The sequence below is a fragment of the Schistocerca gregaria genome, chromosome 7 (genome assembly GCF_023897955.1).
Source record: "Schistocerca gregaria isolate iqSchGreg1 chromosome 7, iqSchGreg1.2, whole genome shotgun sequence".
NCBI lineage: Eukaryota > Metazoa > Arthropoda > Insecta > Orthoptera > Acrididae > Schistocerca > Schistocerca gregaria.
Genome location: NC_064926.1, coordinates 113,618,976 through 113,646,879, shown reverse-complemented (window position 1 = coordinate 113,646,879; position 27,904 = coordinate 113,618,976). Strand labels below are relative to the sequence as shown.

Sequence of the window (27,904 nt, the reverse complement as noted above, 5' to 3'; positions counted from 1 at the left end):
TTTGGCCGGCCGGAGTGGCCGTGCGGTTCTAGGCTCTGCAGTCTGGAACCGAGCGACCGCAACGGTCGCAGGTTCGAATCCTGCTTCGGGCATGGATGTGTGTGATGTCCATACGTTAGTTAGGTTTAATTAGTTCTAAGTCCTAGGCGACTGATGACCTCAGAGTTATGTCGCATAGTGCTCAGAGCCAGCCATTTAGTTGTTTTTTCTCTGCGTCGAAGAGCCCCTCCACAAACATGTCACAAACTTTACGACCTGACGTTTTCTGCATGGACGAAACTGTATCACTAAGTGGGTTACGCCTGTCAGTATAGACTATTCGTATTGTGTCCACGTGCCCCGGAAAAAATAAGCATTAATGGCTTTCTCTTGCCACACATACTTGGAGGTACTGACCAATCTAAAAACATACATCTTGCAACTGCTATAATTATTACTCTGGAGATGAGTTGGATTGGATTGTTTGGGGGGAAAGACCAAACTGCGAGGTCATCGGTCTCATCGGATTAGGGAAGAACGGGGAAGGAAGCCGGCCGTGCCCTTTCAAAGGAATTATCCCTGCATTTCCCTGGTGCGTCTTAGGGAAGTCACGGAAAACCTAAATCAGGATCTCCGGACGCGGGATTGAACCGTCGTCGCCTGCTGGAGTGGCCGTGCGGTTCTAGGCGCTACAGTCTGGAGCCGAGCGACCGCTACGGTCGCAGGTTCGAATCCTGCCTCGGGCATGGATGTGTGTGATGTCCTTAGGTTAGTCAGGTTTAATTAATTAACCTTAGGGACCAGGCGACTGAGGACCTCAGAAGTCGCATAGTGCTCAGAGCCGTTTGAGCCATTTTTTGAACCGTCGTCCTCCCGTATGCGAGTCCAGTTTGCTAACTGCAGATAAGTACTGACGTAGTGTTGTTCAGTACACAATTCACTGGCACCAAAATAAATATCTGCACTTATACAGGTTACACCCTGCATATCAATCACTTATTAATAAGAACCTTCAGGTTCCAGAAGATGACTAGGAAAAGACTACATAGAACATGGAAAGTATATATTTATCAGTCAGTGCAGCGTCTCTTGAACTTTATAATTCACATTGCATGGGTGCAATATGCATACCGTTTGCTACACTGTAAAGTCCACTGTCAAGGGTTGCCTGGGGAGGCGTGACAGCAGCCCACTGAGGCAGTCTGTTCACTGGGTTGCCTATCTCCAGGTGCGAACTAACGCAATGCAAAAATACGCTGCGAATGATTTGTCTGCACGTTCTAACAAGCCTGTACCTCGCTACGACTACACAATAGCGTGTATTACGAATCACAACTTGGAGGGATGTCCTACACGCCGACATTTGTCATTTTGCTGCACGTCTTCAAGTTTTTATGCAGTCATCTTTCGAAACCCTAGAGATACCTTTAAAATCCTGTATCATAGGAGCTCGTAGTAGAAACTAATTCGGAGAAAATATTCCATATGATGTGTGTCCAATTTTTATTGGTTGCTAAGATACAGTTGTTAGAATGTAAATCAAACAAATACTCTCGGAACCTGTTGAAGCGAAGGCAAATGTGTAAGTTCTAAGTTGATTTTGATAAACTAAAACTTCTGGCCTCTATGTATTTTCAATCTTTCATTCTAAGGTCGTCTTGGTGTTGTTTTATAAAGGCACCTCTATTCACAGTCCCAACAATCAACTGACTCGCTTATTTTTAATAGGGGACAACTCATGATTGATAAATTATTCAGGTGAAAGGAAAAACTGTCAACGTCTTTTAAGAACAATAACACTATTGACATGTGATTGCGATTTTGGCTACTTTATGTATTGTTGAACAGGTGTTCTCTTATGGGGACCAAGTACTCAATGAAATGGCTTAGAAAGCCGCACACTTCATTAGGACCTTTGTTACAGTGGCCCTCACGGCAACAGTAAAGCGTAACTCCATTTGCTGTCATGCTATGTTATCTCAAAAGTAAACACCCATAGCACACTAAAAAGTATTCAAGCACGATCTTTCCTTAGTTTTATTTGAAACTTTAAACTCTGAGCTGCCCATCTTAATACTGAAAACCGAATAGTTTATCAAAGATTTCAACAAAAATCCCTGATTGGTTCAACATGATTCCAGGTCTACCACAAGCGTATTTCTAAAACATGGCGACTAGTGGAATTGGAGCCTATCAGAAACAGTTACAGATCTAAATCCACTCTCTACAAGAGCAAGGCAATGGCTGTCTCTCATCTTAACTCGAAGCGATCTATCTATGGCTCAAGAAAACTCAAAACTAACAAAATATGTAATTTCACGTTTTGAGGATTCATCTGCTTTTAGTAATAAGCGATTCAATTCGTCTGTCATGTTTATGTTTTCGTTTCACAATTCGCGTTACACCATCCCCACAGGTTAAAATTTAAAGGTGTAAAGGTGCTGGTGACCGAGAGAAAAACGATTTGGGGCGATCTATCTTCCAGGGAATGTTAAGTTCAATGCAGCGTCAGCTGACGACTGCAAAGTGCAGGGGCCCGTCATACTGGAAGGAGGTGTCCATCCCCATAACCAAAGGAACCTGTTCCCATAGTGCTAGAAGCCAGTTTTCAAGCCAGCCAGAGTGGCCGAGTGGTTCTAGGCGCTACAGTCTGGAACCACGCGACCTCTCCGATGGCGAGGTTCGAATCCTGCCTCGGGCATGGATGTGTGTGATGTCCTTAGGTTAGTTAGGTTTAAGCAGTTCTAAGTTCTAGGGGACTGATGACCTCAGCAATTAAGTCCCATAGTGCTCAGAGCCATTTGACCCAGTTTTCAACGAAGGCTAGATAATGGGTTCTATAAGACGATGAGGTACTACAACAGGTCTAATCAGCTGATTGTCTGTCACATTACACCACAGATTTACAGAGATGCGTTCTGAGAATGTATCTCAACAAAGGTATCTCTGGTTTCATCGGGACGTTGACGTGAGTTACGAGTGTCACTAATAACGTCAAGGGTGAAAGTTGCTTCATCATTAGACAGTATTAATGCGATTTGTAACTAACCAACAACAAAATTCTTATCTTTTCTGTTGTGACTGGGCGTCAAAAATGAATTGGGTTCTAAACAGGTGACAAAGCACAGCAATACTGGACTTGTAAACTGTAAACAAGAGCCATTGCGGCCGGCGATGAAACAAGGGCCATGATTTTACACCTGCAACAAAGGAGCCTGTATGGAAGAGGGACAAACCTCCCAGTTTCCGCGAGAGAAATGCAAAGTTGCGTCGTCAGCAAGGAAAGTCAAATCCGCCGTTTTCTTCGACTGTGAACGATTTGTGTACACACTCATTATAAGAACGCCCAGAACAATTAACGCCGATTCGTACCGTGTGACACTGCCACCGGAGTACGACGCCGTGAAGAACGCGACATGTGTCGAAAATTCAGCAGAGACATTGTTCTCCTGCACGACAGCGCAATTCTCTCTCTACACAGCGATCCGCTTTATTTTAGGATTTGCGATAGAAGGTTTGGATTGATATTTTTAAAATATTGGGAATACGATATATCGATATTTAAAAAAAAAATCATTCATGGCTCTCGATGTATTGACATAAAGAAGGAAAAATATCGATATTCCGACCATCAAAATTATCGACTGCTCACTGTACATATACCGCCTTTTTTTAAGCTATGTATGCAAGTATTTATTTATTTATTATTATGTATTCTGTACATCAACAAACTAGCAGCCTGTCTATCCGCCTTACAGCAAGAATTGAAAAGTAAACGATGCGCGTTCACGCTTGGCGAAAGCCACTTTGCTACAATTGATACACGCATGTAAATGGCACAATATAATGTGTCCAGCGGGTCCGTCATTTGTTTAAGTCACACGTCGGATTTCACCGGAACACTTCGTGTCCGCGTCCTTGTTTTTTCATTTCTGCCAACGCCAGCGACCTAGTAGCTGTGGTGTCAACATTGCGTGGTGAAGCTAAAAGTTGCACTTTCTGTTGGTAGCGTCGAACGCCTACTACGTCAGCATTTCCCGTCACACATCTTTGCCCATCGCAAAGACCTATCCTGTTTTTACATTTTTGTTCATTATTTTCAATAATTGTTTTTGAAAAAGAATGCCGACGTGAAGAAATAGCACACTAGTTGCGTTTAAATTGTTTTGTGCTGTTTCTTCAGATCGGAAATTTCGTTATTCCGTCCACACCACAATCCCCCAGTACAATCGGATACTTCTTTTGTGCCACCTACATGTGCTTCACACAGCCAAAGAGAAGGCTGGATGTGATAAAAGCTCAAAAAGTAGTGAGACTTCTTCATACAGTGAAAGTAAAATTATTTTCTATTACCATTCCAAAAAAACAACTTCCCATATTTACCGAATATCGTGAAAAAAAATTAAAGTATCGGCGCTCGATATTTCCATTTCGATATTATATATCGGAGGAAATATTATAGCCGTGGTCGAACGGTTCTAGGCGCTTCAGTCCGGAACCGCGCTGCTGCTACGGTAGCAGGTTCGAATCCTGCCTCGGGCATGGATGTGTGTGATGTCCTTAGGTTAGTTAGGTTTAAGTAGTTCTAAGTGTAGGGGACTGATGAACTCAGATGTTAAGTCCCATAGTGCTTAGAGCCGTTTTAACAATTTTTTGTGTTTCGGAGAAAGTATCTATCCATCGATGTTTCATCAACAGCCTTATTTTGTAAGCATCCGCCCTACAGACCAGATGTGGCTCCATGTGATTACCCTATTTTTGGCAAGATGGAAGAACGTGTAGATGCGGAAGAGATTTTCCAACTATAACGACATTCACCCAACTGTGACGAAGGAGTACATTTCTATCGTCGACGAACTGAACTACTCGTATAACGTTCCGACCGTCGTTTTGCAGAGGCTTTGTGACTACCCTAAAAAATAGTGTCATGGATGTGTGAGACTTTGACGTGTGGTGCCACATTCAATAAAAGTTAGTTTTCCTGTATTTTAAGTTCCATAGTAAAAAGAGAATGTAATCAAGTCTTGTACCATAACTGTGTAACTGTACCAGCTGCCACTGATGAAGGCACAACGATGCTTAAATACGTTTGAGTGGAAAAGGGAAAAAGAAAATTTGATGCCATGCGGCTGTCACAGTCAGACACCTTATTTATATCACAATCATGGGGAAAAAGCCTTTCGACAGGAACTTCCAAATTCAGTAAGATTATTACTGATGATTTCTCCACGCACTATAGATAAACAATATAAAATGCGAGACACTGAAATGACTGGCGCCAGAGCTTGTAGCCGTGAAGCAGCTCTAGACGGGAAGCACGCAGCTGGATCCAAAGGCGGCACGACACGGCTGCCTCTTCTGGCTGACGCGCCCGTCTCAGAGTCACCCACAAGGACACCGCGACTACTTTCTCAAAAATGGTTCAAATGGCTCTGAGCACTATGGGACTCAACTTCTGAGGTCATCAGCCCCCTACAACTTAGAACTACTTACACTAACCTAAGGACATCACACACATCCATGCCCGAGGCAGGATTCGAACCTGCGACCGTAGAGGTCGCGCAGTTCCAGACTGTAGCGCCTAGAACCGCTCGGCCACTCTGGCCGGCAACTACTTTATCATCTTCGATTTCATTCAGACTTGTGGTGTACGTAGGGCTTGGCCACAAATGAACGTGTCAGTATGAGAACTCCAGATGGCAAAGAATTTAGGGAAAAAATAATATTTTGCCACGGGTCAGGCAAGGCATGTTCTATTCCGTTACAATTGCTCCCAGGAAGCGGTTAGCGCAGTGAAACAGATACGGAACACTAATCCTAGACTCATGGGGTCGAAACCGACTGGAGAGACTTACTTTTTCTTTTTTAATCTAAATTTTTGCCTCATTTACACTGAAAATAAACCAAAAAATATTCAGTATGTTGTATTTTTTAAAATATTTTCATAGAAGACATGGAAAGGAAAGGCAAAGGAAAGTATGGGATTGCAGATCAACTTCCAAGAAAATATCCTATTTAATACGCCTATATGGAGTCTGTAAATAACTTCCCAAGAAGGAGTTGTACCTGCAGCGTCCGATCGAACAGGTAAGTCGAGAACGTCATCGAAATTCTTTTGGTTTTATCGTCATATGAAGTGAAATATTTATATATCTATGTACTGTTAACAGGTTGTCAGCACCAGCCGGCTTCTAACCGAACTCCGGACCTTCGAGCGCTAAACTGGTTCTTGCGAAACGACAGAATACGAACAAAGTACATCCCAAGCTGCTATAGCCCTTTCTGGAAAATTGTCCCCAGCAGTCTACGTATACCTACCAGAAAATACTGCCCCTCTGGGACAGAAGATAAAAAGCAAAGAGGATTAGTACGGGGCAAAATATAGGCATGTTGCCATTACTTAACAAAATCTGAGACACAACAACCTGATACAAAAAATTTTTGCTGATGTGATGAAACCCTATATGCAGGACAACAAATTCCTTTTGTTAACTAACTAGGAGTGAGAGCAAACAAATCCATAATTGTACATTGAAGTTTTGCAAGATACAAAAATGATTGCCATCGTGCAGTATTTATCTGATTCGCAACAAATGCACTCCGCTAGTGCACTATGACGATGTCTAGTTTTCAGATAACTTAAAGAATTCCATCAGGTTGCTTCAAAACTCCTCTTATCTCACCGACAGATGACAAGAAATTATACCCCGCAAAGATTACGTCGTAACTGATTCCATTGTACATCACCAGACATTCTGTCCAATATTTGGCGAAATGATGCATTACGCGCCATTTGCTGCCAAACCGTGAAACGTGAGAGAAACTTACTAATGTAAACCAATTTTGTCTCTCTTTAGAACAGCCGCGTAATTGTCAAAATGCGACGTCTATAACGTATTCAAGATGGTGAGAAAATTACTGCTTCCCCCCCCCCCCCCCCCACCCTTACGATGGAACATCACCCCGACGCGTGCAAATCATTAAGTGTAAAATAGTGCAAGTAATTTCAAATACGAAGTTCGTGTGCACGCCCTACAATGCCTTCCTGGAAACATGTTTGAAAACCCTAATTTTCCCTTGCCTTCCCTTTTCATGTCGTTTATGAAAATATTAATAAGTACAATGTGTTGAGCATTATTTAGATTATTTACAGTGTAAGGAACGTAAAATTTGAAAATAAAACATTTCCACCTAGCTATTCGACTCTTACGAGGCAACGAATGCCACTCTGTTGTCCTTCCGTTGCGCCACCCGTGCCTGAAAGCCATGCTTACGTAATTAATTGGCTCGTACCGCGCCCGATCTGCGTGAAAGTGCATCTGGAACTTCCATTTGCACGACTTTTATTTCTGCACAAGCGCTGCATTCACTAGAAGTCTGGTCGCAGTCGGTGATGACGAGGAGGCGCGGTGCCCTTGTCAGTCCAGGGTCGTACCATTCAAGTGAATTCGCGTGTGCTGCCTTGCTTGCTTGCTCGCTTCTCTTTGCATAACAAGAGCGCCGCCACTCATCCCCACGTTTTCGCAAAATGCGGGCGACATTTGACATTCGCCGCAGCGGCAGCCGGAGCAGCTTTCGGCTGGAGCAGTTGCGGTTCCAGTTAACCTGACAAAAAGCAGCCGACACGACGCGAAGCGACGCGATGGCAGCGCCAGCTGTTGCCAGTCATCCGAACAGCCGGCGCCGCGAGCGAATGGGCGGGAACAGCAGGAGAGCGCCGTCTTTTGAACAAACAGCGATATTCAGTAAAAATTCTCTTTCTGTAATACTCCAACCCGGACTGTGTAGTGAGCATTCTTTATATTTTTAACCTGAAATTTCTGGCTCTACACAGTAGCAACAAATTGTGTCAGTTCCATTATCTCTTATTTCCTTCCTTAGTCCTTCCATTTAGCTTCATTTTCTATTTTTGTAGACGATTTCATTATACGTAACGTTTCAATCCTTTCATTTCTTTATGCCGAGAGATGTGTGTCATGGAGCACGACCCTTATTGACAATTTCCATTGACATAAACAGCCCGGAAACCAGAAAATAGTATTTGGGGCAAATACTTTCCCTCGCACTATCATTTCTCCATTTCCTGATCTGTTCGCGAATGGTGAGTGGAAGAATGATGGGCAGTACTCCCTAATTTATTGATTTAGTCGTCATGCTCAGAATGTCGCCCTACTCTTCCCAGAATATGCGGTTTACGAATGTTACCAGTAAACTTTTCTGTTACCCATAATGCCTATCCTGTCACGTCTACAAATGAATTCTGCACAGCATCATCGTAACGCTCTCGGGTGTACCAAACGAACTTTTCTTTATCTCTTCCGTTTATCCAATATGGAAAATACTTAAAGACACACCAGCAATACTTTACAATCAGTAGAATGCTTTGTAAGCCACTTGCCTCGTAGACGATAACATCTGCTTGCCATTCGTGTAATGAATCTCAACCAGCTGTTAGTACAACTACACTGAAGCGCCAAAGATACTCGTACAGACACGCGTATTCAAATACAGATATGTAAACAGGCAGAATATGGCGCTGCAGCCGGCAACGCCGATATAAGACAAGTGTCTGGCACAGTTGTCAGATCGGTTACTGCTTCTACAATGACAGGTTATCAAGATTTCAGTCAGTCCGACCGTGGCGTTATAGTCGGGGCACGAGCTATGGGACATGGCATCACCGAGGTAGCGATGAGGTGGGGATTTTCCCGTACGACCATTCCATGAATATCACGAATCAGGTAAAAGGCCGGCCGGGGTGACCGAGCGGGTCTAGGCGCTACAGTCTGGAAACGCGCGACCGCTACGGTCGCAGGTTCGAATCCTGCCTCGGGCATGGATGTGTGTGATGTCCTTAGGTTAGTTGGGCTTAAGTAGTTCTAAGTTCTAGGGGACTGATGACCTCAGAAGTTGAGTCCCATAGTGCTCAGAGCCATTTTGAATCAGGTAAAACATTAAATCTCCGACATCGGCGCAGCCGGAAAAATATCCTGCAAGAACGGGACCAACGACGACTGAAGGACAGGAGTGCAACACTTCCACAAACTGCTGCAGATTTCAATGTTGGGCCATCAAAAAGTGTCAGCATGCGAACCTTTCAACGAAACATAACCGATATGGGCTTTCGCAGCCGAAGGCCCATTCATGTATCCTTGATGACTGCAAGACACAAAGCTTTACGCCTCGCCTAGGTTCGTCAACACCGACATTGGACTATTGATGCCTGGAACCATGTTACCTGGTCGGAAGGTCTCGTTTCATATTGCATCGAGTGGATGGGCATGTACGGTTATGGAGACAACCTCATGAATCCATGGACCCTGCATGTCAGCAAGGGACTGTTCAAGCTGGTGGAGGCTCTGAATGGTGTGGACTTTGTGCAGTTGGGAGTGACACGGGACCCCCTGATACGTCATGATACGACTCTGACGGGATGACACGAACGTAAGCATCCTGTCTGATCACCTGCATCCGTTCATGTCCTCTGTGCATTCCGACGGACATGGACAGCCCTCCAAGTTTCATGGTGTCAGTTCCCTCCAGCACTACTTCAAACATAAATTGAGTCAATGCCACGTCGTGTTGCAGCACTCATGCGTGCTCGCGGGGGCCCTGCACGGTATTAGACAGCTGCGCCAGTTTCTTTGGCTCTTCAGTTTATGATGCACTCTGCTCACCCTGGATAGGGAAGGGGCTGCAAATGTCTGGAAATTACTAGACTGGGTCAAGAACTCCAGACGATATAACATATGAGGTTGAAACACATGCAAAATTTTTAACCTGGAACATTCGTACGCTGATGATTAATAACAACGGAGATCTATCAGAAAGACAAACAGCAATTACAGCTCGTGACTTGCGAAAATTTAACACAGACGCTGCTGCCTTGGTTCAAATGGCTCTGAGCATTATGGGACTTAACTTCTGAGGTCATCAGTCCCCTAGAACTTAGAACTACTTAAGCCTAACTAACCTAAGGACATCACACACATCCATGCCCGAGGCAGGATTGGAACCTGCGACCGCAGCAGTCGCGCGGCTCCAGACTGTAGCGCCTAGAACCGCTCGGCCACTTTGGCCGGTGGTGCTGCCTTGAGTGAACAGGTTTGGACTGACCATCTGGTGGTAGCTAGACCTTCTTGCAGACTTGGAGATTCGTTTGCCATGAAAAAGGAACATGATCTCATTGACGAACTACTTCTGAATAATTAGAAGGCTCATCTGATACTCGACTCACTGTTTACAAATAAACTCCGGTAGGATAAAATATTATTTTGGGGGGATCTCAATGGTAGTGTTAGTAAGGAGGCTACGTTGTGGCCTGATACCACTGGGAAAGAGGGAATAGGTAAGATCAATGTCAACGAAATTCTATTTCAGTGCCTGGAACATGCCCTTGTCATTATACTCACTTCTGCCAGAAAGACAAGTTCCAAACAGCCTGGCAACAACCAAGGCAAAGCATTGGCACATGAGATGAGATCCCTGGACCAGAGCGATGTACTGGTCGCGTGAGTTTTGGCTCGAGCTTATAATTGTTGGACTGGTCCTAGGTTGGTTATCCGTGATGTCCCTCTGAAACTAGACAGACAGGAGTCAAACGAGAAAAAACGGTTGAAATACAACCAAGTATTAACTCTGCTTCGTCAAATCCTCAAACAAAACCTTTCTAATGAAACTCCCAAAGCTACTGACCACAAAGGCCGACGTCAGTAGATCTCTTAACCTCAGAGGCAATTGGCTACACTTAGAGAAGACATCAATGCTGGTTTGATGGAAACTGATATAAAATTAAAAGCCTTAGAGAGATGAAAAGGCAAGCTCGCATTCTCATATAGAAAGATACCAGTTCAGTCCCATAAGAAACAATAATTCCTAGCAGCGGAAGCTGAAGTTCAAGGAATATCTCGGACCTGTGGATGAATAGTGCAAAACATAACGCAGAACATATCTGGCACTAACAACACTCGGGCATTTCCCACCGCCCCGACAACCAAGTATATTGCGACCATCCAAGACCTAAATTCCCTATGATTCACAGATGGCACTAGACTTCTTGACAGCTGCTCCATCAACCACTATCTGAGTAGCATTTGAAGAAATACTAAACAAGCACACGTACTTCGAGAAAAATTAATCAACAGAATTTCTCAACGACACACTCAGTATCAACTCGACTATGCTCCTTTTCAGGAACTCGAAGATACCATACGTCAGCTGAAGACCAACAAAACAGCTGGTATAGATGGGATTCCTGCAGGGCTCTACAAGAAAGGGAGTCTAAGCTCACAGCACATGCACCTGCTTATAGTCAATATATGGGCTAACAAACTTACTATACTCAATAGGCGGAAGAAAGCCGATTGTGACAACTGCGGGTGGCCGTAGTGGCCGAGCGGTTCTAAGCGCTACACTCTGGAACTGCGCGACCGCTGTGGTCGCTAGTTCGAATCCTGCCTCGGGCATGGGTGTTTGTGATGTCCTTAGGTTATTTAGGTTTAAGTAGTTTTAAGTTCTAGGGGACTGATGACCACAGAAGTTCAGTCCCATAGTGCTCAGAGCCACCTGAACCATTCTTTTTTCTTTTTCTTGTGACAACTGCACTGGAATGTCCCTACTTTCGGCTCTTGAGAAAATCCGTGCCATAATTTTATCCAACTGCCTAATGCCCCTTGCTGAAGATACCCTGCCAATAGACCGCTAGAATATGCCTTCATAGAACCCATCAAAACGATCAATTCTCTTAGCCGACGACTCTTTCAAGGATCCTAGACTTAACTGGATCCACTCGAAAACGTACGCAAAAACTTCGTCTGCTGAATGACACCATTAGCGTCACCACTTCCAGCAATTGTAGCAATCCCAGAGAATCTTAGAAAACGAACTGGAACTAAGCAAGTACGTCTGAAGCATTTATTTAATTTCCGTATTTACTGGAACTTGACAATAATTCGATGAAGGAAACCGCCATCGAAGATGAAACAGTATAAAGGACGAATGTGGGCTTTTTCGTACTTACAAGCGAACCTCCTCACCGCACCCCCCTCAGATTTAGTTATAAGTTGGCACAGTGGATAGGCCTTGAAAAGCCGAACTCGGATCAATCGAGAAAACAGTGTGGAACTATGAAAAAAAAGCAAAATATATAAACTGAGTAGTCCAAGCGTAAGATAGGCAATATCAAGGACAATGTGACCGCGGTCCCGTGGTTAGCGTTACCAGCTGCGGAGTGAGAGGTCCTTGGTTCAAGTCTTCACTCGAGTGAAAACTTTACTTTCTTTATTTTCGCAAGGTTACGATCTATCCGTTCGTTGATTGACGTCTCTGTTCACTGTAGTAAGTTTAGTGTCTGTGTTTTGCGACTGCACCGCAAAACCGTGCAATTAGTAGACGGAAGGACGTGCCTCTCCAATGGGAACCGAAAACATTTGATCGCAAGGTCATTGGTCAACCGATTCCTCCACAGGAAAACACGTCTAATATATTCTATACAACACTGGCGACTGCGTGTGCGTCACATGACAGGAATATGTTGTCGAGCCACCTAACATGTGCACTTGGCGAATGGGTAAAAAGGTTCTTCTACCTTGCCCGATTTAGGTTTTCTTGTGGATGTGATAATCACCCCCAAGAAAAGTGACGAAAACATAAGAGTTTGTCACATAAACTGCAACAAATGAATGCAACAGTTTCACAGTCGCACAGTTTTCCCTTTTAACTTTTTCAAATTTTTTCGTGTGTAGACCGTCAAATCCTGCATATGTCCAAGCAAATCTGAACATGTCATGGAATTTTGGATAGCGAAGTTGATTATGTGTGAGTGCCTGAACTTTGATAATTGGCTGAAAATAAAAAATTAAACTTTCCAGTCAATGGGCTATTTGAACCAAGGACCTCTCATTCCGCAGCTGCTCACGCTAACCATGGGACCACGGCGCTCCTGTGCTCAGATAATCCTTGATGTTGCCTATGTTGCACATGGACTACTCAGTTCGTATATTTTGCTTACTTTTTCATAGTTCCACACAACTTCTTCCGGTTTTCTGGATTGATCTGTGTTCAATTTTTCAAGGCCTATCCACTGTGCCAACTTATAACTAAATCAGAGGGGGGGGGGGGGGCTGCGATGGGGAGGTTCTCTTGTTAGTAGTCTGAGCTACAGCGAAGGTAATGAGAACCTCTGTTATCAAACTCCAGAATGCAAATGATAATGTTTTTATGGATAACTCAAGGAGGCCCTTCACTCAATTCTGAATATATTCAATGAGGCCATATGAGCATCGGCCTTGATGATACCATTAGGAAAATTCAAATTTTGTATCTTCGCAAAATACCATCTATACACACCGATTCATAACATTCAGTGGTGAAATGTTGAGCGCTTTTCTTGCTTGGTAGTCTATGGACTAAAGGAGGCACTGACGCTGGAATACACTATTGCACATGACAGCGAAGCCTGTAGGCATACCCCTGACAGGATCTTCGAAAACCATGACTCCAGCGGAGTCACCTATCTCCTTGTCTATCAGACCACCATTGTACGAACTCTTAATTATGGGTCTAACACCTAGCTAACCTACAGAAAGCATATGAAGCTACCCGAGAAATATCGTCAGCACTACGTCAGGAAAGTCCTGAAAGTGAAACTTCGAGGGTCTGGCCATACTAACCGAATGCCCAGCAGACGTCTGCCAAAACAAATAATGTGTTCCGTACTCAAATATGGCAATCGAAAACAACTATGGCAACTGAAAAAGGGCGTTCGGAAATCACACTTTAATAACTAGATGCCATCATTTGGGATTCCGATCGTCCAACGTAGTTTCGGAATGTTTATAAGAGCTCACAAAATTTCGAACAACATTGGGGAGAAGAACAGCAAGGAAGGGGAGGAAATGTCACGATAAAAAATCCGCAGCAGCCCGTGGCTGGCATGGACATGACGTTAACTCAAAAAATGGCTCTGAACACTATGGGATTTAACTTCTGAGGTCATCAGTCCCCTAGTAGTACTTAAACATAACTAACTTAAAGACATCACACACATCCATACCCGAAGCAGGATTCGAACCTGCGACCGAAGCTGTGGCGCGGTTAAAGACTGTAGCTCCTAGAACCACTCAGCCACCCCGGCCGGCGGACGTTAACTCACTCCAGTAAAAGGTGTGGTTCCAAGATTGGTCTCTTCAGCCACTCGCCATCTCATAAAGGAGAATGGCCTTCTGGGAAGATAAAACATTCTCGTTAGCGAGAGAATGCCTATGATTATTATGAATATCTTGTTATACACAATGATAATTGCTGTTGTATAAGTGGAACAATATTTCAGTTTCGAGAATGAGATTTTCACTCTGCAGCGGAATGTGAGCTGATATGAAACTTCCCGGCAGATTAAAACTGTGTGTCGGACCGAGACTCGAACTCGGGACCTTTGCCTTTCGCGTGCAAGTGCTCGTCGTCTGAGCCACCCAAGCACGACTAACGCCCCGTCCTCACAGCTTTAATTCTGCCAGTACCTCGTCTCCAAGTGATGAGCACTTGCCCGCGGAAGGCAAAGGTCCCGAGTTCGAGTCTCGGTCCGGCACACAGTTTTAATCTGCCAGAAAATTTCAAGATTTGAGTCGCCAGTGGAAGAAGAGTTGGCGAGACATTGGTACTATGCGTTTCCATTATCCCTTAGCGCTGAGTAGGGGTAGCAAAGGTAGTGGGTTTAAGTGACAGCTTCTCGGCCTTCACAGCATGCACAGACGCTTCAGTCGCACACCACGCAAACAATCACAGAAGCAATGGTAGATAACGTGAGTGACTCACCAGGTACCACATCTGCTGCCAGCGGGGGTCGTTGAGCAGCACCGTCTGGCGGTAGTTGCGGCCGGGCCTCAGCTGCATCGACAGCGGCAGCAGGTCGCGCTTGGGCCGCGACAGCACCACCTGCTGCTTGGCCCACTTCACCTGCAACAAGCGGAGGGCGAGCAATCAGCACGCAACGTAGCGCTTAGCACACATGCCTGTATTTTCAGTTTTGATAGCGATATGACTTATGTTTTTCACATCCCGCCAGGTGAATACCGGGCTGGTCCCCAATTTTCGCCTCAGTTACACAAATCAAGGACGTTTGAAAACGTTCCCACTATTTCATGGCTTACACTAGACGCAGACTGCTGGGGTACACTAAATCCGTCCCGGGGGTGGGGGGTTCGGGATGGCGGCAGGACAGGCATCCGGCCACGATCTGCAATGAACACTGCCAAATCCGTCATAACAAAGCCGACCCCGCGTTGCATCGGGACAGAGGGCAGAGAACGAAACTAAACGAAATAGCGATATGACTTATCATCTAGAAAATAAAAATAGAGCTGATTAGGTTTTGGGGGGAAGGAGGAGGCGAAATGACAAAATAATCCAAACCGATCCGTATTAGGCCGAATCCATCCTTTTCGGCGTTTCTACACTCACTAATGTTAGTTCGTACACCACTGCGTTCCTATGCCTTTGGTGGGAGTTGGGATACAAAAAAATAAGATTCGATACCTTGGTGGGGCATGTTTGGTGACTTTTAACCTAGTGTGGTGGTGTTGGTGGTGGTGGTGGTCGTTTTGGTTGTTGTTTGGGATTGAAACGTGTGTTGTGTGAGTTATAACTGTAGAATATATGTAACAAATACCACCTAATACGCTAAAAGCCATGCGCAACTTAGATAGCCCCGTAAGGATGGACGTCGGAAGATCGTGCCAAGGTAAAAAATTTAAAGCGCCTGAAGCAAGAACAGGATTCAAATGGCTCTGAGCACTATGGGACTTAACTTCTGACGTAATCAGTCCCCTAGAACTTAGAACTACTTAAACCTAACTAACCTAAGGAAATCACACACATCCATGACCGAGGCAGGATTCCGAACCTGCGACCGTAGCTGTAGCGCGGTTCCAGGGTGTAGCGCCTAGAACCGCTCGGCCACTCTGGCCGGCTCAAGAACAGGGTAAAAGTCTCGTTGACGATGATGTCGTTAGAGACGAAGATGGAAAGCATGGAGAAGAAAATCTACAGCTTCCTTTGCAAAGAAAATATCCTGGTGTTTGCCGTATAAGCAACTTTGGGGAACCACAGAAAGCCCATATTTTTGCCGTATGGAGAAATATACCACTGTAAATGATTGGTATTGGTGTAATGGTCAAAGGCTCTCGGAATTGCTAGGTGACTGGTGATTATTTCTGCATAATGTCAGAATAAGGGGTCAGTAAAGAAATGGAGTGACAAGGTACATAACCGGTCCAGCAACGGAAACACTGCTAACCACTGAAGAGTGTATGTCTAGAGTCTACTGGGTCTGCAGAATACCTTTGTTCTTTTGGATTCTTACAACGGATGTGCTGTATGTATTTCGTTCAAATGTGTCAACCCGAACACATCGAAAAATCTCTTGTTGCAGATGAGTTATCTTGCTTTACGACGGATGTCGGCTGCGTTGCTCGTGTGTGAGAACCAAGCGCCCGACCGGGACACTCAGATGACTCACGTCATCTTCTGGCAGTGCGAGTCCTATGTTCTTCCTATGGTTTTAGCAAAAGTAGCGAAACCAACCACCCCTCCAACTCTTGACTACCGACTTTCTTCTTTCTTTCCAAACTCTTTGTTCCACTCTTCCTCTCGCACCCACCCCCCTTTCAAGTACTATTAAAGGAGAGTATCCGAAGAATCAATCTTGGGATAGTGGCTGAACAGTTCTAGGCGCTTCAGTCTGGAACCGCGCGACCGGTACGGTCGCAGGTTCGAATCCTGCCTCGAGCATGGATGTGACTGATGTCCTTAGGTTAGTTAGGTTTAAGTAGTTCTAAGTTCTAGGGGACTGATGATCTCAGATGTTAAGTCCCATAGTGCTCAAAGCAATTTGAATCTGGGGATAGGTAGGTGGAGAAGGAGCGAGTGAAAAGAGGAGAAGGACATGAAGGCGGAGGAGAGGAAACATTGACGAGATGAAATTCTTTCTCCGAATAACTTAATTCGTTCCTTTTTGTTTTTAAGGGTCCGCCTTCTGCTGTAATCTACTGAAGCCAATGGCTGAATGATGTAGTTGACAGATGCAACACAGAGTACAGACATGGTCCAAGTGAGGGAATTTCCATGATTTAACGTATGAAAAATACGTTAGATAGTGGCGTGATATAAGTGAGCATACAGTCAGTTCCACAAACAAGTGTACCCCATAATTTTAAATGTAACGCTGCAGCTACATCTCTGGCAGTGGTCTCGACTCTGTACTCAATGCACTTCTGCGTAGTCTATAGATGAACAGTGCCAGTGTTGAATGCTTTGTTTTGTCGGTTGCAGCTTTCGCTATTTGCACTTGCTTACAGCCAATTTAAACGCTGAAAAAGTGTGCAACATTTATCAATAATGCCTTCTGAGGTCCGTTATGAAGCTATTTGGTTCGAATGAGGCAAACTGGGTGCTTCAGGAGGATAATTATCAGAAACATCACAGTCGTCTCTCTACAGGGTGGAAACGAGACAATGGGGTGTCCACGATGGATTGGCCTGCAATGTCTCCGGGACCAAATTCGATCGAAAATGTTTGATCGTATATTAAAATGAAGCTTAAAGGAAAGCCAGTATATACTTTGAAGCAGCTGTCGTATCAGATCAAGACGGTATGGAGGTCGTTACCGAGAGAATAAGCAGAAAATCTCTTGAAAACCATGCCAAAAAGGTGCCAAGATAAAATCGATGATGGCGGAGATTGGATTAACTATTAGGTAATTCTGCAATTAGTAATAACATTTATTTTCTTGTAAGCATATATTTATAATAGTGTCTTCCATTTCGTACAGATAACAGCGTACACTTTCTTGAGGAACTGACTGTAGCTCTCAGCCACAAAAAGGGAGCTTGTCACCGAAGGCGCATAACCGACTGCCTATCTAGTATGCTACAAACACCAAAGAAGATTACGAACTGCCGCCGCTGATAATGTATATGAAACGTAAAAAATAAAAAAAATCAGAACTGTTACATCATTATTGCTGTAATGTTCTCACAGCGCATCGAAGGCTCAGTGTGAATAATTTTTGTTAGAGCGTTATTGGCCTCAGTACGTAATTCTCCATCACTTTACATCATTTCTCATAAAGACAGGAGCCACTGTTAAGGTTTACACCTCAAAGAAAGGCAGTGAGATTTCAGGGACTAAACAGCCAGAAAAAATTATTAATTAACGAAATACTTCAAATATTTAAGGAATGTATCTCCTGTGTTTTATAAAAAATTAGCATACTGCAAAAAGCCTTACGTGATCACTAGCGTAACGAATTGACCTCTGGTTGCATTAAATGGTGAAGATTATAAAGCCATTAGCAGCACAGTAATAGGCTCTCGTGTACAAAACAAGTTTTCATTTAAGCTCCGGGGATATTAAATTGTATGGGACATTCATGATACATGCAAATAATCCGGTGTGTCTACAACGTAATTTACTGTGTCAGTAAGCACGTGCAGGACAGAAGTACGTAGAACAATAACGTTACGAACAATGGTCGTGACTTCCATAACGCTATCAGAGACACAAGAAAGGCGAAATGAGACAACGAAAGAGTCATTGTTTGTACAGCATGCGAAGAATGAACACAAATATAAAGTATGAAATTCCCTATTCGTGGTACTGCGCATAGAGAAACAATTCAGACTGATGACGAGCAGATTAATTTTGTCCAATAGCATGTACAGATAAATTCTCTCTCACTGGATTGTAAAGGCCCAACAGTGCTGTTGGTCGCTGCTGTTCGTAGTTTCCTGAACTGCGACCTATCTGAAGACCGAAAATATCCACCGTAGGAGCCGGCCGTCGGTGGCCGAGCGGTTCTAGGCGCTTCAGCCTGGAACCGCGCGACCGCTACGGTCGCAGGTTCGAATCCTGCCTCGAGCATGGATGTGTGTGATGTCCTTAGGTTAGTTAGGTTCAAGTAGTTCTAAGTTCTAGGGGACTGATGACATGAGATGTTAAGTCCTATAGTGCTCAGAGCCATTTGAAACACCGTCGTAATCGACAAGTTTTTTGAAATCTGCGATCTCGTGAGTCAGTAAAGGTAAAATCAGCAATCATAGTACCTACAAACCATTCAGGACTGTCAGAGAAAAGATGGGGGGGGGGGGGGTTGGGGTTTGGAGTGGAGGGGGGCGGAGGTTGACAGAGGCCCACAAACTACCCTCCGAGCCGTACACTGTAAGTTGGCTTGCAGAGTATAGATGTAGATGAAGGTATGTTAAAACAGCTCGGCATTAAACAACACTCAAAAAGCGACTGCAGTGCGGTAAACGATACAGCGTGTTTTGTTTCGGTCGCGTATTTGATGACGTTTTCCGGTCACCTGTTCCGTCATTTTTTGACGTGCTTCGTACGTAGGTTTAGCTACTAGGTTACTCTTATACTGTCCATTTGGCACTTATGCAGTTTAGGGGGTACATGCGCCGATCACGAGAAAAGTACCTATTTTTGAAGGAAACGCTTATTTCTGAAGATATAAGCATATATATGCACGCAATACTAAAAAATTTTTGTTTCAAAAATTGTGTGTTACAGTCATATCTGATGCGCTCGTCACCAAAAAAGTACTTATTTACTTTCTACTGATCAAGATACATAACTTTGAGCAACAGGGACATATACCATATGCAACAATATGCAAAGCCAAGAAGAGCTATCATGGTTCGTATGTATGAAACTGTAAGCATTACCTATGGGTAAAGAACTCTGTGAAGAAACATATTAAAGTGTCTGCAGCACACTGGCAGAGCAACATGAATAATTTGGTGAAAGCAGACAGTTAATTGATCTTTTCTTTGCATCCATATGAAAATAAGTACTTTTTTGTATACCGTGCATATATCTGCTTATATCTTCATAAATACGCGTTTCCTTCAAAAATAGATACTTTTCTCGTGATCAGCGCATGTAACCCCTAAACTGTATAAGTGCCGTCCATTTATTATTGTAATAATTTATTTTGCATTGATCCATAGTACTATGTGTTTCGGTTGTGAAACAAATGACGTCGCAGATTTTCTTGCGTCAATTCCGCTTATGCCACAATGGACAGTCGACAAATTCCATACAAAATGAGTTTCTTTATAGTATTGTATCTTAAAATCAGAGACCATTGAAACAAATGGTACTCTTGTAATCTGCTTCATTAACATTATCCAATAGGTCATTAATTCTTTAAAGACTTCAGTGGCCGCATTTCTGTTCACCCGTCTGTCAGTTTCTTGTCGATTCAAACGTTGTTTTCTGTCATGTTTCCTCGCCACCTAAGCAGCTTATACTGCTACTTAGGTTAAGTAGCTTAAACTTTTAACAAGACTGACAGTCTAGGACAACGGTAACTTCATGCTGGGACGGCCAATTAATTAGCCAACTTCTGACACAACCAATATTTCCAATAGTGAGCAGAATTTCCGCTGATCCAAAGGCGTCCTTCACCCGTTCCTCCCTTCAAAAGGCACTCGCCAGCTTCTCTACTGGTTCGGTGTTGGCAAACTCTCCCGTCGTGCGCTTGATGTGGCTTTTCTCAATCTTTATTAGCGGAGACGTTGTTTCACTTCCCTACAACGCTTTGCTTCAGATGTATGGTTTCAACAAGGTGCGAGCGAGCGCGCTTGTGTGTGTGTGTGTGTGTGTGTGTGTGTGTGTGTGTGTGTGTGTGTGTGTTAAAGGCGCTCAACACCGAGTTTATCACCTCCCTCACACATTAAAAGAAACGACTGTGGAGAAAACGACTAAAATTGTTGTCACGCAATAAGGAGAAAGCATTTAAAATGGTACTCACTCCCTTCCACATCACTTGCGTCAACTGACACAATCAATCTATCTCACATGCCTTACGACAACTGAGAAAGGGCGAAAGGTGTTAGACATGAGATGAAAACAGAAGTAAGACGATGGAAGAGCTAAAAGAAAGGCAGAGGGAAATGTGAATGGCTGAACATTTACAAAACAAAACAAATAAAAAACGCGTGAGACAGAAACCCTGTTAGTACACTAGGAACATCTCACTAAAATTTTACGAAACAAGTTGGTCAAATCACAGAACTTTAAAACTCTCGTCACATTCGTTTGAACGTTAATGAAAACAGAGGGCATATATATCGTTTCAACAATGCCTTCCTTAATTGCTTTTATACTACAACACATAGCGTTACTGCCTCTGTTGTTGCACAAGACGTATTCTCATCATGTTGTGGGCTTTTTAATTTCCATAAATAGAAAGACGCAGTTATCCTTTCTACATCTTTTATTCACTTTCGTCTTGGAACACACTATACAATGCAAAGTTGAAAGTAGGCTGTCTAAATCAAATTGCCCTTTACTTTTGTCAAAAGAAGAAATTCTGTGCATAATCTTCTGATTGGCATACGTTATCTTTTCTTACCATTACAAAGTTCTTTTACGTCGTACCACTAAACAGCATCCCAGTCCATAAACAATCCAAACACAGGCTTTTCTTTCATTGTGTTCCATTTTTACTGCACTATATCTCGGGTTACTTTCGTCACCCTGCGTTTTATTCACGTTCTCTTCAAGTCTTTGAACTTCTTACTTCGCTGCTCTCTGTTGCAGTCTTCCTAGAAATCCACAAATATACAAATATACAAAGAACCCCCCCCCTCCCACACACACACACACACACACACACACACACACACACACACACACACACCTGCCTACACACATACTACCTGTTCCCTCGTCGTCCCCCTAAGAGCAGATCCGGATTATTTCTGTCCTACTTTGCGTTGAGCTAGCTTTTCCGATTTTCGTGGAGTACTTCCACACTTCTTCCACACAAAACGTTGGGTCAAAATATAACCAGATATATTAGCACATTTACGTACGAAACTAAACAACAACGCAAGTAAGTAAAGTACGTGTGTGATCTCTCGCAGTTGTCCGTATTATGGTATCGTACTCGCTAGGACAATGTGTACCAAACACCGAAATTAAACGTTACGCAACGGTGATTTAGGCTGGTGTATAACAAGGCGTCTCAAATTAAGGAAACGTTGTGCGTATGTCAAATTTTCTACAGGCAAGAAAGCGAAAACAATGTTTTGTTTCTTATTCTGAGCCAGAAAGTAAACGAAGTCACAGGGTGGCTATAATCAGCTGCGCTGAAACCAAATGGAATGGTTCAAATGGATCTGAGCACTATGGGACTTAACATCTGTGGTCATCAGTCGCCTAGAACTTAGAACTAATTAAACCTAACTAAACTAAGGACATCAGACACATCCATGCCCGAGGCAGGATTCGAACCTGCGACCGTAGCGGTCACGCGGTTCCGGACTGAGCGCCTAGAACCGCGAGACCACCGCGGCCGGCGAAACCGAATGAGTCTACGTAGTTACTTCCTCTACAAAAAGAAAACTTATGCGTTTCCCAGATGACACAGGTTTAGTTCAGAACATTAATAAGCTTCTAGCACCCACAACAAAAAGCGATCGTATCGTGATGTCCTTAAAACCTTACAGACGATTGTTTAGCGTCCCGACGGCGATGAAGAACAAACTGGGAAAGAGAAAGGACAGGGAAGGAAACCTAGGATTTATGGGGAGTCGTACAGCCCAAAATGTCAAAATTTGACTTTTTACTTTTATGCAAATTATGAAAATATGGATGTTTATATTTATTTTGGTGTTGGTTTTATTGAAATATTCGATTATTTACTATATTAAATAAAAAATTTTAATAATCATGCAATGACATTTCCGAGAATTTTGTTTTTCGTCATTTCGCATATTGGCATTTTTCTCCGGAACTATATAGTCTAAAAGGCTGTGGTTTCTTTTGTTTTGTAGAGAACTGTCCGTTTCATAAGTTGCCTACACTGGCGGTACTTCGCAGTAAACACTTTGAACTGTATATTTGTTTGTGTTTGACAACAACAGTTATTCACTAGCCGCGTTTTAAATTCTGTGTTTCCTGTGATAGTTTTCGTCATGAATAAACCAAAATTGGAGTTTAAAAAAATACGAAACAAAGGAAACAGATACTACAGAACGAATATAGCAGCAGTAAAAAGAGTGGTTAGCGCCGAAGGGCACGATAATTTGGTTGTAAATAGTGACAGTCCTTGGACCCCTCCTAGTGCTTCCAAGAAAAAACTGCTTCTGTAAAGTTTGGAAGGTAGGAGACGAGGTACTGGCAGAAGTAAAGCTGCGAGAACGGGCCAAGAGTCGTGCTTGGGAAGCTCAGTTGATACAGCACTTGCCCGCGAAAGGCAATGGTCCCGAGTTCGAGTCTCGGTTCGGCACACAGTTTTAATCTGCCAGGAAGTTTCATATCAGCGCACACTCTGCTGCAGAGTGAAAATATCATTCTATTGTAAAGAACGTAATACAAAAATTAACAGTTTCTTTAGAAAATAAAGACACTAAAATATATACACAGACTACAGCAGTCTTAGTTGACACGTTTCTTACTCCTAAAGCACAGGCATTCTAGTTCATCCGCGTTGCAGACTGATCTTTTCCGTTTCCGGTCTTCACCCTCATCCTGCCATCGTGTGTCCACGTGTTTTATAGGCCAGATCCCGAGGTCGCACTGTGCTAAACCTTTAGTCTTCCAGGGATGAGATCCTCGCGTATTGTCAGACCTCACTTCACGAGTTTCCTCTTCCCTCGGAAGATATCAATGTATGTTGCTCTGCTTTAATTGACGACATCTGCTCACTATTCTCTTCTCGGCTTCTTCTTCTTTCTTTATACTCTCCCACAAGTAAAGAAAAGGAGCTGCACTAACTACGTGTGCCGAATCGCTTTCCAGTTTCGTAGAGCTAGCGAACGGACAATATTCGTTGCAGCTCTTTGCACGGCAATGTGTGCACACTCGGTTCGGGGAGCCCGCCTTGCGGCGACTACTCGTCCTCATCTCGGCCAACATCTGGCCCATTCGACATACGACGAGCAGTTGCACGGTTTCGCCGAATACCCGTTGCAGCCTTAATGTCACTGTCGGCAAACCGGGGGCGACGAAATACAGGGGCATGCAAAGTAGCTGTGACGTCACACCAGTAGGCTTGTCCGTCACACTTCGGGGCTCCATGTAGGGTCCACGGGAAATCAATACGCAACTGAAAAAGAACCCATTAAAAGCCTTAAATTTCTCGCGTGCTATCGGGAGCTTACATTGATTTAAACGAGCAGACACGAACTATGAAACTCGTCTGTAATACACTACTGGCCGTTAGAATTGCTAAACCACGAAGATGACGTGCTAGAGACGCGAAATTTAACTGGCAGGGAGAAGATACTGTGATATGCAAATGATTAGCTTTTCAGAGCATTCACACTAGGTTGGCGCCGGTGGCGACACCTACAACGTACTGACATGAGGAAAGTTTCCAACAGATTACTCGTGACTGCTACGGTCGAAGGTTCGAATCCTGCCTCGGGCATGGATGTGTGTGATGTCCTTAGGTTAGTTAGGTTTAAGTAGTTATAAGTTCTAGGGGACTGATGACCACAGCAGTTGAGTCCCATAGTGCTCAGGGCCGTTAGAACCAACAGATTACTCAGACACAAACAGCAGTTGACCGGCGTTGCCTGGTGAAACGTTGTTGTGATGCCTCGTGTAAAGAGGAGAAATGCGTAGCATCACGTTTCCGATTTTGATAAACGTCGGATTGTAGCCTATCGCGATTGCGGTTTATCGTATCGCGACACTGCTGCTAGCGTTGGTCAAGATCCAATGACTGTTAGCAGAATATGGAATCGGTGGGTTCAGGAGAGTAATACGGAACTCCGTGCTGGATCCCAACGGCCTCGTATCACTAGCAGTCGAGATGGCAGGCATCTTATCCGCATGGCTGTAAAGGATCGTGCAGCCATCGTCTCGATCCATGAGCAAACAGACTAGGACGTTTGCAAGACAACAACCGTCCTCACGAACAGTTTGACAGCATGGACTATCACCTCGGATACTATGGCCGCGGTTACCCTTGACGCTGCATCACAGACAGGAGCGCCTGCGATGGTCTACTCAACGACGAACCTGGGTGCACAAATGGCAAAACGTCATTTTTCGGATGAATCCAGGTTCTGTTTACAGCATCATGATGGTCACATCCGTGTTTGGTGACATCGCAGTGAACCCACATTGGAAGCATGTATTCTCATCGCCATACTGACCTATCACCCGGCTTGATGGCATGGAGTGCCATTGGTTACACCTCTCAATGCGAACCTCTTGTTCGCATTGATGGCACTTTGAACAGTGGACGTTACATTTCAGATGTTTTACGACACGTGACTCTACCATTCATTCGATCCCTGCGAAACCCTACATTTCAACAGGATAATGCACGAGCGCATATTGCAGGTCCTGTGCGGGCCTTTGTGGATACAGAAAATGTTCGACTGCTGTCCTGGCCAGGACATTCTCCAGATCTCTCACCAACTGAAAACGTCTGATCAATGGTGGCCGAGAAACTGGCTCGTCACAACACTCCAGTCCCTACTCTTGATGAACTGTGGTATCGTGTTGAAGCTGCATGGGCAGCTGTACCTGTACACGCCATCCAAGTTCTGTTTGAATCAATGCCCAGGCGTATCAAGGCCGTTATTACGGCCAGAGGTGGTTATTCTGGGTACTGATTTCTCGGGATCTATGCACCCAAATTGCGTGAAAACGTAATCACATGTTATTTCTAGAATAATATATTTGTCCAGTGATTGCCCGTTTATCATCTGCATTTCTTCTTGGTGTAGCAATTTCAATGGCCAGTAGTGTACTAACTCGCTCCCCGCCGGAGACTTCTGCTGGCACCCGTAAAACCTGCAGAGTCACGTGCTTTGATGTACGCGCCACGGCTTGTCTTCCTCGTGGCAGACACGGTGAGCCGGGCTCGCGACGTCGCGTGTCTGCCACGTGCCAGGGAAAGGGGTAAGGGCGGGGGACGGGTGCCACACCACAGTGGGTAGACGAGGCGCCGTCGGCCGGTATCAGCGGCTCAGGGCCGGACGTCAGCACAGCGCCGCAGTTACGCGTCACAGGCGACGCCGCGGCCGCTTAAGCTGCGTTGTGCAAGACGCGACAGTTGGCTGCGACTACGACGCTGTCCCCTCCACTTTTCCCACCTCGGCAGACGGCGACAAGGCCGCAACACGATAGGAGTCGTCACTGTTTCCCAAGCTCTGGTCGGCGGCGGCGGATTCAAATACTTAAGAAAAATAAGAATTCCGATTTTCTTGCTGAAAAAAATACTGTATGTTAATGGAACAAAGTTACATCGGCTCCCAGAGTTAGTTTTTCGATACAGATTCTCATTTTACTTCATAAAATTGAAAAGTTCTCTTCCGGCATTGCGTGTTTTTTTTTTTTTTTTTTTCGCTCTATATTACTTCTCTATCGATTGTGAGGAAAGTAAAAGGCAGAAAAAATTGATGTTTGCGTACCTTACAGTTTCACATCACAGCTTGATAATGAGCTGTTTATTTTTCGATATTCGTCAGAGTTATTCCGATACTTAATTTACAAGTAACCTACTGCATAAAATTTGAATTGTGTACAGTGAAAAATGTGGTCGCTGGCTACTTTGCGTATGGCTCACGTTAGGTCATACATAGTTGCCGATGAAAAGAAGCTAACATATAGAAATTATTTTTAAAGTTGAGATCAGAATGATATCGACCTCAGTTTCCGAGATTTGGGCTCATATATATCCTGGAGCGTCGCGACTAGCCGCCAGTTCTGTCGACGCGCAACGTGAATCGTGTGGTCATCACACGATGAACATTTAACCTTGTCGAGCTGCACTAAAAACATGACTCCAGGATTTACAAAAGACGAATTTCAATTGTGAACTATGTCAAACCAGAAGGGCCTTGTAAAACAGTTGTGCACTTTTGGCACAAGTTTTTTGAGCACCATCTTCAACCAATGAACTGACGTGAATGTAACAAACGTGCTGTTTGCGCAATCTGTTGAGAAATGCCTTCCTCAAAAACGTACACCTATTGATTACAGAAAGCTGTACTACAATCTGGTGGTGGTTTTTCACAACTGGAAGGTATCACAAAGACACCAATCTACCGTTTACTTTCAAAGTGAAGGTATTGTAAAATGTAGCTTTCTCGTTGTACTTTAGATTGTTCATTTTATAATGTACTTGCCGTTTTCAATTTTTATCGCCACAAAAAAGGAGTAATGCGAAAATTGACCTGCAAGTTCATTTTCATTATTCTAATTCTACATCTGCATGGATTATACTGATTTTCATAACAGGACTGAAAAATTTGCATTAATGGGAAAATAATATTTGTTTCACTCACCTGCCAGTTTGAACTGTGCACCAATTTCTTCCCAAATTCTGTCTCTGAACAAAGTGTCCCTATATTTATGGTTCTTCAAATCGTAAAGGCAAGAATGTTGTGAGACCGGCTCACAGAGCATCACATCCTGTGAGTGGCTCATTTCAGTTTTCCGTGACTGGCTCGCCATCTTTCTGGCAGCCTTACGCCTTTGTGTCGTCCGACTTCCGTCGCAACACTGCTCACTGGTGCAGTGCTGCGGCAGCTGCCCCAACAGTCGCACGTCGCATCCCAAACTGGAACTGCGCATGCGCCAGCAGGCAACTTCTGACGTCACGTAGCGACCCGTCGCAGTCGCTAGTGTGCGTCGCGTCTTGGTCAACGTACCTTAGCCGACGCCGTGGTCGAAACACCCCCGCTTCGCGTACGATGTAGTGCTGTTCGTAAAATATCGACATACCGACATGGATTTCAAGGTTTATCAAATGCACATGTTTTATTTCAGATCATGTTTTTTTTCGCAATTTTCGGTATATAATTGCCCTTTTGAAATTGTAATACGAGGGTGAGTCAAATGAAAACCTTAAATTTGTAATAACAAATAGAATTTCTCGCCATTATCCTGTAAG

At 44.1% G+C, this 27,904-nt stretch overlaps 1 protein-coding gene across 1 annotated transcript in view; it reads right to left on the bottom strand.

Moving 5' to 3' along the window:
• The window catches only part of LOC126281686 (furin-like protease 1), a 1,379,773-nt gene that overhangs the window by 123,558 nt on the left and 1,228,311 nt on the right, over positions 1–27,904 (bottom strand). Inside the window, exon 3 of the mRNA XM_049980852.1 lies at positions 14,791–14,931. Within this exon, the coding sequence (XP_049836809.1) occupies positions 14,791–14,931 (141 nt within the window). The remainder of the gene's footprint in view (positions 1–14,790; positions 14,932–27,904) is intronic.